Source organism: Pygoscelis adeliae, unplaced genomic scaffold (assembly GCF_000699105.1).
Source record: "Pygoscelis adeliae isolate BGI_AS28 unplaced genomic scaffold, ASM69910v1 Scaffold383, whole genome shotgun sequence".
In the NCBI taxonomy this organism is placed as follows: Eukaryota; Metazoa; Chordata; class Aves; order Sphenisciformes; family Spheniscidae; genus Pygoscelis; species Pygoscelis adeliae.
Window position 1 is genome coordinate 1,983,281 of NW_008824592.1, and position 12,113 is coordinate 1,995,393.

Sequence of the window (12,113 nt, forward strand, 5' to 3'; positions counted from 1 at the left end):
GTTTTTTGCTATAATTACATTGTCCAATTTTTCAAATATTCCTTGGAAATGCCTCAAGACAGCTCTGTAAAGGGTACCGAAGGCAAAGTCTTTGAAAGAGTTTTCATTGTGAACTTCAAAGGATTTCAGAACATCTGTATAAAAAAAATCACAGAGATTAGAAAGTGAAAAATCATTCTTCCCTATCTAATCTATCATTCTCTTCATGCAAGACAATTCTGCTTACTACTGCTTTGACTACTGCAGCTTAAACGTTTTGAAGAACAGGGCTCCACACCACTTTGGAGAATCGTTCAATAAGCTAACACTGTTCTTTCTTTAATTTTACTCTTGTGCCTAGCTAAATAATTTTTTTCTGTTCTACATTTATATCATTCAAATATTGTCTCTGATTACGTGGTTTCACCTTTAATTACCAGTTAACTAAACTATATTAAGGCAACCCTGAAACCACTTACGAATAATTTGGATCATTCTCTCATTAAGTGTGATGGACTTGATCATGTTTTTACAGTAACAGTTGGTTAGGAAATTAATTTCTCCTATTTCTGAAGCAAAGATTCCAACACCAGAGCTGAGAAAGAGTAGTCGTATAAGTGGCTGACACAGAATTAAAAACTTTTAGTTGTCTGGCAAATGGCAGTGATATACAAATGGTGGTATAAAATTGTTCTCCCTTAGGTACAAGAAAGATAATTTCAGAGAATTTGGAATTCACAGGAATGTTACCTGTGGAGTTTTAAGCTATTCATTTTACTCACAGTTTTTTAAGATATGTCTGGTACTGTTCTGCAGAGCAGTTACAGTCATGCAAGTCTCAAGAAAGTATTCTTTACAGCCACGAGAACCATGACAGGGCAGCACCACTGCTCCTAAGCTCCAGAAAAAGCAAGCAAAATTCACTGTAAACTCTGCTTACCGCATAACTGAATACCCCAACATTAATGAAAGCAATGCTGCAAATATCAATACAGAAATGTTGGAAGGAAAGAAATAAGACATGTACATAATCTGGCAGTCTGCATTAGCAAGGAGTGCAGCGCAGTGAGAACATCGGCAATATGGATTCAGTGCTTGTCCTGAAGCACTTCAGGGGACAGCACTTCTTAAGAAGGTGGGATAATTAACAGTCTTTATGTCACCATTGCTGAATAAAAATCTCAGCGCTGGTGATGGACAACGTAAAGGAGGATATACAAACTGTTTGAACAGATGTTGTCTATCCCTAATTGTAACCATATTTAGCACTGGCTGGGATGGGCGGTGAGGTAGAAATAGCCTACATAACAAATTCCTCTCAGCTTTATTTGCTTTTGCTGTTTGTCACCATAAGACAGAAGGCTAATATTGTTTGAGTAACAAGTTGAGCTTTTACACATTCAGCTTCACTGATTTTTGTCCTTTTCCTGTTTTGTCAACAGGGTAACATCCATGGCAGGGTAGTGAATTCCAGAAAGTGTGTACCTGTGTCTACCAGAAAGCTGCCTGAGGTTTCCCATACAGGAACAGCCTCCATGAAAGAGGAAGGTGGATTTAGCCGAAACAGCACCTCCCCTTGGACCCACACTTGTGGGCACATGATATGATACAACTCTTTGATTGCAGCTGAGATTGGAGTGACCCTGGGGAGAATGAAATCATCTTTAAGCTTTGAAGTATAATAATGCCCGTGTCTGTCATAATGCCAGGTTTATCCTATTATTCACCTCGTAAGTCAAAATCACATATTTCTGTCATTCTAGACACACAGATTCATTGCCCACCTATAGCTGGTAGATTGCCTCTCTCAGAGTAGTAGCTGTCTCATTGATTTATGGCTGTGCTCCCCTCATAAAGTAAATTAAATTAATGTTTTTTAAGGAAGACAGATTGTATGAACTAGTCACCTTACATGACCTGCTTTACTAATAATAAAAAAAATTTTAAAATATTCAAAACTAATTCCTGATATTTAGCATTTCTGGTTTTAGGTACATCTCAAGCAGTAAATTATTCTGAAAGACAGCTATGAAGTCACTTTAAGGATCTCTGAAGTAAAATTTGTGTTAATGCTTTAGAGTTATATTTTTTACAGAAACAAGGAAATGTAATAGCCTACTGTATACTCCATAATGTTATTTCTTATCAGCCAAGGCAACATTTATTAACAGTTGAAGTGTGTATGATCTATTCCAACTGTTAAAAATTGCTGTCGAACTAGTGTAACTACTGAAAAGTTGCAAAATTTATTTAAAAAATCATGAAGCTTGTTATATGTTTTTATTGTCTATCAAATAGTAGAAAGGCAATTTTTCTAGCAGAGAAGAGGGAGTTACTGCAAAGTTATTGCCAGTTATTGCCAGTGTAAGTTATTGCAAAATAATCAAAAAGTGTGGTTTTCTTCTGCCCATTTCTTCCCACAACCTATGTCAATATTCAGAGACCATGTTTATACGAGGATACAGTTTCAGAGCCCTCAGTGGGACAACAGATGCCTAAACCACAGTGTTAGGGAGGAGAGAAAAAGTAGCTGTCTAAGCATGTTTACTTTCAGCGACAAGGAAGTTCTAACATGTCCCTAAGTGGTGACTGGTGACTCACTGGGTTGGGACTATAAAAGTAAAGGTAACTGCTCTCTAAAACATCAGGGCTTCAGACTTCACAAATCCAACATGATGCAATCAAGACTTTCAGCTGCATTCTCTTTCTTGTTGGGTTTGTCATTTTGCCTGACAATCCCTATTCCTGTTGAAGATAGCCATGAATTCACAGAGAAAGACCTTCAGTTTGCAGAGGTACAGTATAAAATAACTCATTTGCATGTTTTATAAATAGTAAGTTGTGTAGTTACAACTGTTTGGAAACTAGATTTATTACTTCTTTTCCCCTTCTTAGCGCTATCTCAGGACTCACTATGATCTCCGTCCAAATCCTGCTGGCATAATGAGGAAGAGTGCCAACACAGTGGCATCTAAACTTCGAGAAATGCAAGCATTTTTTGGCTTGGAGGTGACAGGCAAATTAGATGAAGAAACATATGAGCTGATGCAGAAACCAAGATGTGGTGTCCCAGATGTGGGGGAATATAACTTTTTCCCTAGAAAACTCAAATGGTCAAAAACTAATTTGACATACAGGTAAATGCATGGCATTTTGAGTGTTATTACTGTTATTACCTTCTTTCCAGGTACCTTGTCCAATAGGTTGCTCAGTATATGAGGTTGATGGGAGGAGGATGCATTTGTGTTTAACAAAATTCATGTTGCAGTTTAAAATCCTTACAGCCCTACTTTTGGAAAGGTCCCCCAAGCCCACCTTGCAGCCCAAGGAAGTAAATACTTTTTTTTCCATTGCACTGTGTCATAGAGGAAAGGTGGTGTGGTGTAAGCTAGTAACTCCTCATCTGGCCTCCATGTACACACTCTGGGCACATCCATGGTGCTGAACGAAAGACGGGTAGGGACTAAGATCATGCACCTCACCACTGATCCTCACAGCGCTTAATCTCTAGGTCACTCCTTAGTTCCACTTTGGACCTGGTTTAGTGTCTGTTTCACATAGGTCTTGTCCTGGACAAAGCAGTGTAGATGCAAACCAGCCTGTGCAATGTGGCTGTGAGAGCAGGGACTGATCCTTGTCACTCTTCCATTTCACAGTCCAGATGTAGATATCTATACTTGATCAGACAAATCCCTGCACCATGACCTCAGAAAGTTGACCTTAGGAAGCTACGCTGCTGAAAGGTGACATAGTAGGTCCTTCTCCCTTAATACCGCAAGGTTGTCAACAGGGTGTTTTGACCAGCTGCAACCTGAGTTTCTTAAGCAGATTCCAAATGTGATCATAGAATCATAGAATATGATTCAATCAATGATATCACTGAACTCTATCAGTTCAGTATCTGGTGATAAATATTACTTTAATATGGATGATTCTAGCCTACATAAAGCTTTTTGGATCATGTTTTTCTCCTCCAGGAAGTGAGGATCATGAGATATTTTATATGGCATAAAAAAGTTTGAAGTTACTGATATGATTTGACTTAATACAGAATATATCTGTCATTTTCTATATCTTCTGGTGCATATAAAACCAATTACAGAAAGCTGTTGGATCATTTCAGATGTCTCTGAATGATTTTAATGAAAATAGAAATGGTTATTTTTATTTTTTTGAATATTGTATGCAGCTGCTGAGCTCTGTTTTAGATAAGAACATAGGGAGGAAAAAAGCAAAAAATTTTAATGAGGTGTATAGTCAGATAAAAGTGTATTGTACATTTTCTTCAATTCACACGATTTAACTGGAGATATTAATCTGTTTGATAGAATTATGAATTACACTTCAGATCTGAGACGTGCTGAAGTAGACAGAGCTTTCAAAAAAGCATTCAAAGTTTGGTCTGATGTGACACCGCTTAACTTCACCAGAATACGAAGTGGTATAGCTGATATCATGATCTCCTTTGGCACTAAAGGTACCACAGAACCAATTACTTTTACGTTATAGTTATATTGCTGCCATTAAAATGGGATAATTGATTTCATTATTTTGAATGTTGTTTTGTAGAACATGGTGACTTTTACCCCTTCGATGGACCCTCTGGATTACTGGCTCATGCTTTCCCCCCTGGTCCAGACTATGGAGGGGATGCCCATTTTGATGATGATGAAGCTTGGTCAGATGATTCTAGAGGTAACAGAAGTTCCTGAGATTATTTGAAATGGTGGTAGATGGACAATTTCATCCTGTTTGATAGCTGTAAACAGTTTGTTTTACCTGTTTACTGTTCATTAGTCATTATGTTCACTGTCTACTCATAGGAAGCTGGGTTTAATCTCCAGTCATAAATGGAAGTATAACATATACCTACCGTAAATTTTAAGATATATACCTCCTAAGTGCAGTGATTAAAAAAATGCCACAAACAAGGTATTTTGTCAGCTTGGCATTTCACTGAGCTTAAGGGCAGCTAGTTCTGATCGCAGACTGTTGGGAATTACCTTACTGAAGCCTATAGAAAACACACATACTTAACTCAGGTGCAAATCAGCTACTTAGATCTAATTTGAAAATTCTTCACCTTGCCTATTCAGGACAGAGAACAATATAGAACAAATAGAACAAAACACTACTTTTTTTTTCAGCACTGTGTTATTTCACTCTCCTGGCATTAAAGCTAATTGCTGCAATACTATAACCAACATGGACTCTCTATCAGAGGTGAATTCCTGACAAAAATGTTCTTGACTTGGCTAGGACTAAGACTTCACCCCAGAGCTTTCCAGTGTTGCTAAGAAATTTCAGGAAATCTAAATCAGCCTAGAGAACAACGTTGTCAAATAAGATTTAGGTTGAACACCAGCTATGAGATACTCAATCGATTAGGCCTTTATTAAAACAAAACCCATGGTAGTTTGAAAAAGACATGCAATTATACATAATTTTTCCATTAATCCAGTTGTCTCCTTCATTGTCCCATATGTTAAAGCACAATGTTAAGGTTAGTTGATTAGTCCAAGTCCACTTTGGTGATATAAGGACCTATACATTTACTTTCACTGTGGCTTTTTTATAGGGTATAACTTGTTTCTTGTTGCTGCCCATGAATTTGGTCATTCACTGGGACTTGAACACTCTAGAGACCCTGGAGCTCTGATGTTTCCAATTTACACATACACTGGAAAAACTGGTTTTGTGCTCCCTGATGATGATGTACAAGGGATTCAAGAGCTCTATGGTAAGTCTGTATAATATACAATATATATTTCCTGTGTCATTATAACCTGTTACAGATGCACTACACAGTTACTAAAGAGCTGCAGATGTTGAATAGCAACAGTCATGACTGATTAAGACCGATTCACTGGATTCTTGGCAACCAGACTTCAGAAACAGAAGATGCTTAGATTTAGTAGTTCAGAGGGGAAAAAAAAAAAAAAAGGAAATAACACTGCAGAGTACAGCTGGTCACTGTGCTGCCTCTTTTGGTGGTGGGGGTGGGGAGCAGAGTCCTTATACTTTTTGACCTGCCTCAAAGGAGAAGGTAAAACAGAGTCTAAAGGGAGAAACAGAAATAACCATGTTTCATCATAGAAAAAATAAAACTTTTGGAAGACCTTCAAAACTTGGGGTAAAGAAAGCAAGTCCATTTAACATTTTTGCAGCACAGCTGAACTGCAAAGTCCACGAATGTATTTGCCTAAGGGAGAGAAAGAGAGAACAGACTTTCCCCAGTACAAGTAGTTTGCCCATTATGCTTGTATTCACCATGCTGTTTGGGAACTCTTTCATGTCCTATTCAATATCATGATCCACGGAAAGGAAATGAACGTTGTCAAACTTAGATCATACTATATGATTCCAGGTGCTGGAGACAAAGATCCCAATCCAAAACATCCCAAAACACCAGAGAAATGTGATGCAGATTTATCACTTGATGCAATAACAGAACTTCGTGGAGAAATGCTGATCTTCAAGGACAGGTAAAGAGATTGCTATATTGTGGATGGTCGGTACTGGATAAAATTTGAGCAAGTGAAAACAGCATTTCAGTTTTTTACTAAATATTTGAGTAAACATAAATTTAAAAAATCACAGATCAGCATAGGTGCCTCTAAGAAACTACATCATATATCTTTTTAGGCAGGATTTGTAATACAATTACAGACTTAACTTCCCAGTAATATGAAGTGAAGATGATATGGCTGAAGACTGACACGGTTTGTACACATTTTTCATTCCACAGGGATTTCTTCAACATGCACAAATCTACTAACATTTATTTGAATGAAGTTGTACTACATTCAGAAACCTTACATGGGGCAGCAGTGTTTCTCTTATTCTAAATGAAAAAAAGATTTGTTTGTTGTTGTTTGAGATGATCACTGTGTGAGTGGCAGAAATGGTCTGCAGCTAGGTGACTATGAGGAAAGGAAAGGTCTACCAGGGGCTCTATGTATTGAAAATTCTATGCTGTGAAAAAAAATTTATTCTCCATTAACTAATTTTTAATACAGCACATCGAAGATACTTCTATTCTGTAGAATGACAGGAAACATAAAACATATTTTCTTTTTCTGAACTAGGTTTTTCTGGCGACTGCACCCTCAGATGGTTGACGCAGAACTGGTGTTACTTAAATCCTTTTGGCCAGAGCTTCCAAATAAAATAGATGCAGCTTATGAAAACCCCATCAGAGATCTTGTGTTCATGTTTAAGGGTGAGTTTTCAATTTTGTTGTTGGCAGAAAAATATACATATTTAGTCAAGCTCGGTGAGTGATGTAAAGGTAAACAATAGAAGAACAAAACATCTTACCTTCTTTGCTCAAAAAACAAACACTATTGGTTTCACCCCATGCAAATCTATACAATTTTCAGTGAACTAGGAGATGTACAAATAAGCTCAGACACCTAGGATCATGGTTAGTATAAACAGTTTGATACCTGCTGAGTATGTGACCTAAGAGTCTGTTAGTTGTATGAAAATAAGGATCATGGCATCCTCATTTTATTCTGCTCTCAAAGCTGAGCCTTTACGAAAGACTCATGCATACTTTGTTCTTATTTTCAGGAAAGAAAGTCTGGGCTTTGAATGGCTACGACATAGTTGAAGACTTTCCTAAAAAGATATATGAAATGGGGTTCCCAAAAGAAATGAAAAGAATAGATGCGGCAGTCCATATTAAAGACACTGGCAAGACTCTCTTTTTTACTGGAAATAAGTACTGGAGGTAAGCTGGAGACAGACTGGTGCTTCTTTTCAGTGTCCCTTGTTGTAACCTGTCCAGAAGTATCAAAAGATCAGCAGGTTGTTCCAAACCAGGCACTTGTTTGTGGCTCACATGTTTCCAGTCTGTGGTTTTCATTGGCGCTACAGCTGTGTAGAATATGTCATAAAGGTGTATGTAAGACTTTTATAAACATATGGGCACAGCCTTTAAAAGCTGAAAGAGTGAAAGAAAGGAAAGAAGAATAAAGTGCCCTAATCCAGGAGAGTTTGTAATATGGTCATGTCTCCTAGACAAAATTTCCAACTTGCTTCCTTGAGTTGCTTGTGTGACACGAAATTGTATCAGTGCTGTGAGAGTAAGAAATCATTCCCACCCTAGGATGGCTGGGTTTTGCTGTCCATGAGTGGGGCTTACAGCCAGGTCTGATGCATAATTAAGACGTTACCATCCCTTCCCAGTATCTCTGTGTCACGCAGCCTCAGGGTAGGCTTGTAGTGCCAATACATCCAGGTACAATCATCTCCATATAATATGTACTTTATAGATCAGTTCTGAAAATGTAGCTTTATAAGTTTTGCGTTTATTGAGCTTGTACTTCTGGTGGAAGAGTACCCTGGTTATTGCCCTGGTTTTCATTATTGCACTAGATATAAGGTACCTAAAGGCTGCTGGTTACTTCCAACATGGGTAACTTCAAAGCTTATAAAGGGCACAGATCAAACTCCCAGGCTGTTTAAATCCTCTGAATTTCTATTTTCTTTTGTATTTAATATAGTTATGATGAAGAGGCGGAGGTTATGGAAGCAGGCTACCCCAGGCTGATAGAGGAAGAATTTGCAGGAATTGGTGATAGAGTGGATGCAGTCTATCAAAGAAATGGTACATAGTCTGATAATGAATCTTTATTGCAATTAGTTGTCATTGAAACTTGAGATTAATGTCCTGTGGGAAATTCTGTCACTTGTAATTTTGATTTTTTCACACCAATACTTCTGTTCTCAACTGAATCAGGTTTCTGATCTAAATTGCCCTCTGGCCAAGGTACTTTTATAAACTGTGTACGTATATATTTGAGGAGCCAAAAAAGACCTGCCTCCTTTCTTAGGGAACCTAAAGTGATATGCTTAATATAGAAGTATTACAATGCATCCATTCCTTCAAATGGAGCCCATTCCTATCCAACTCTTCAAGGAGTGTTTCCAAGTTAGAGTCTTAAACATTAACAGGCAAGCCCTGTATTTTCCTAAGCAAGTGCTGTATAGTAATAAAATGCAGAGCTCAACACTAAATTAAAATATCAGTTTTTTAAAACACCAATCCAGGTCCGGCAAATGGAATTGAGGACCTTTGAAAATTTAGCTCAGCATTCTATGAATATTGCATTTAAAAGAGTTATTAAAAAATGAAAACAAACAGGATAAATTTTATTTGAAGGATAATTTTAACATGACAACAGTTTTCTCAGGGTTAATTAATTTTAACTTTCCTTTTCCTTAGGTTATCTCTACTTCTTCAACGGACCGCTGCAGTTTGAATACAGCATCTGGGGCAAAAGAATTGTCCGTGTCCTGCATACTAACTCCATATTTTGGTGCTAATTACAGATGAATGCCATGTCATAGACTGCAGAGCAGCTTGTAGTACATGGAAATAATAATATGGGCATATAGATTTATTAGAGGACAGCTAGGTTCTGTGAACAATCACTGGCTACCTACCACCAAATGTATACTGTATATATGGAACTATATAGCTGTATGTCAGTCTGGGACTGAATTAACTTAATAGGAATGAAGAAAAGAAGTTATTAGCATTTCAAGGGGCATTACACAATTTAAAGTTTGTCTAGTATTAAAGTGAGATGCTGGATACATCCTACATGATCATGAGCACTATTAATTCCCAGTAATCTGAGCATATCTAGCATCTTTCAAGGATCTCCTAGCATGTCCCAAGAAATAGACCTGATAAACCCAGGAGTGTTATATTTTTAAACTAATCTTTCAGCTCTTTTTGAAATTCCTGTTAATGTACTGGCAATTCAGATGTGTAATGAATGAGTCAGGACTGCATGGTGACTCCCTGAGCTCAATAACACCAGACTGCAACACTGAAGTTAGAGAATTCAAAGGTATTTGAATGTCCCCGCGGAAACGGATGCCCCTGCCATCTTTGGAACAAGCAGAAGGTATGGAAGCAACGAGGCATCATTCCAAAGCAGACAGAAAAGCAAGAAAAGGGAAGAGTGTTGCCTGCAGAAATCATCAGCCTGTATGACACTGGGGACAACAGGAAGAAGTAGCAACAAGAGAATCATGCAGGTTGAAACCTTGCATGAAGCTACTTATGGTAACACAGCCCATGTTTTCAGCTGGTGTAAACTGAAGTAGTTCAAGTGACATTTAGAGAGGTTATGCCTAGCTGTGCCAGCAAAGAACCTGAACATTCAAATCAAAATACTCAAAAGAATACCTTTTTTCATGTTGGTAACTCTTTTAATATATATAGCAATTGTTTCAGTACAATGTATGTTTTTGTTTGGTTGGGTTTTTTTTAATCAATGCAAATGATGTGGGACTGTGATTATTTTTCAGTTTAAAAAAATAATATTAAATAAACTAGAGGAATAAAATGGCATTGTGAAATGACTCAGCGCTTGTCAGGCCACACCTGGAATACTGTGTTCAGTTTTGGTCCCCACAATGCAAAAAAGATGTGGGCAGGCTGGAGAGGGTCCAGAGAAGGGCCACAAAGAAGATCAAAGGACTGGGAAGCCTGCCATATGAGGAAAGGCTGAGAGAACTGGGTTTGTTCAGCCTTGAGAAAAGAAGGCTTAGGGGAGACCTTATCACCATGTTCCAGTATTTAAAGTGTGGCTACAAAGAAGATGGAGACTCCCTTTTTACAAGGAGTCACATGGAAAAGACAAGGGGTAACGGGTACAAGTTATTCCTGGGGAGATTCCAATTGGACACAAGAGGAAAATTTTTCACAACGAGAACAATCAGCCATTGGAATAATCTCCCCAGGGAAGTGATGGATTCCCCAACATTGGACACTTAAGATTCAGCTGGAGAGGGTGCTGGGCCATCTTGTCTAGACTGTGCTTTCGCCAAGAAAGGTTGGACCAGATGATCCTTGAGGTCCTTTCCAACCTGGTATTCTATGATTCTATGACTTAAATTAAAATATCCTAGGTGCATGTCATAAAAGCAAGACAGAGCTATTGGATAAAAGAAACCAAGAACCCTAGCCTGTGCCTTTTATTCATTAAAATTTTCACCTCTATTTAAAAATCTGTTTTGCTTTTTTTTTTCCTCTGAGAAAATGAATTTTATAGAAAAGAGAGGAGGAGAGAAAGACAGAAAGACAGAAAGAGAGGAAAAAGGAAAGAACCCTCAAATCTGCAGAATAAGAACTAAGCTGGAATTAGCCCTTATCATTACAGAAAGTATGAGAAATTATTAAGAAATACTGTGAAATTCAGGTCCACATTAATTTGAATGCTAAACATTAATAACTAATTGAAGCTACACTGTCCTCTTCTGCCTCCTCAAAACCAACCCCTAAGTCAATCAATCAGTGAGGCCTGCCAAGCAAAGCCCATCACCACTGAATACCTGGCATAAATTGCCAGGCTTACCCACCAGTAGGCTAGATGAGTTTAATTCTGTAACTTAGGTGACATAGATGGTCAGACAAGATAACCTAAGGGATTTAGGGGTCTCTTCTGACTATAAAACTGTGAATTAATGAATTCCGACCTTAATATGCTTAAAGGAAATGCGAGAAAATAGAGCTGAAAAAAACCTTTACAAATGGAAAAACTTAAAGTGGACTAAAAACAAAGTTCTGTTATATGACATAATATTGATAAAAATGTTAGGGAAAAAGTTAGTACAATTGTCTATGCATAATAAACAGAAATCGGTTCATTTATACATCAAAATCATTTTTGACAGACATGGTGTGTCTGAAAAAATAATGCTTGATATTGGGCTGCTGTTTAGCATTATTACTCTGCAGTGAAATAAGGTTCTGGATGTGTAACTGTAGTCCTCATTATTCTCAGTGTAAAGACTTGGTGGAAAATTGTGTCAAAATAATAGTCTTCCATAAGGGCTAATTGTTGAGTCTGAGTGCTCTGAATTTCAAAGGTCTGACCGGAGCCTCACTGGAGCAGGGAATGCAAAGGTGCACAGGGAAGCAAGGAGATGTCAATTAATGTCTTTCATATCTACGTGAATTTCTGTTAAAACTGAACGTTTGGCAGGGGAAAAAGGTACTGCATAGGAAGCTGGAGCTTCCAGAGGCTTCAGCATGATCATATCCAGCTGCTCCCCAGCCCAAACAGTCAGATTCCCGTTTGCCACTTGGCTGACTGGAAGCAACCTTCGGC

The 12,113-nt window shown here is 37.9% G+C and overlaps 1 protein-coding gene across 1 annotated transcript; it reads left to right on the forward strand.

The window, feature by feature from the left end:
* Positions 1–2,645: 2,645 nt before the first annotated feature.
* On the forward strand, positions 2,646–9,632 carry LOC103915450 (collagenase 3-like). The gene is made up of 10 exons (XM_009322274.1): positions 2,646–2,774; positions 2,875–3,116; positions 4,308–4,456; positions 4,549–4,674; positions 5,558–5,719; positions 6,347–6,464; positions 7,068–7,201; positions 7,555–7,714; positions 8,490–8,593; positions 9,212–9,632. Exons 1-10 carry the CDS (start codon positions 2,652–2,654, stop codon positions 9,310–9,312), a joined length of 1,419 nt encoding a protein of 472 aa, XP_009320549.1. The 5' UTR covers positions 2,646–2,651; the 3' UTR covers positions 9,313–9,632.
* Positions 9,633–12,113: the final 2,481 nt, after the last annotated feature.

Bases quoted from the DNA above. Each gene is read 5' to 3' on its own strand.
- LOC103915450 (XM_009322274.1), top strand. From the start codon at position 2,652: ATGATGCAATCAAGACTTTCAGCTGCATTCTCTTTCTTGTTGGGTTTG. The intron at 5,720-6,346 runs GTAAGTCTGTAT...ATATGATTCCAG, and splicing joins AGGGATTCAAGAGCTCTATG to GTGCTGGAGACAAAGATCCC. The intron at 7,715-8,489 runs GTAAGCTGGAGA...TATTTAATATAG, and splicing joins ACTGGAAATAAGTACTGGAG to TTATGATGAAGAGGCGGAGG.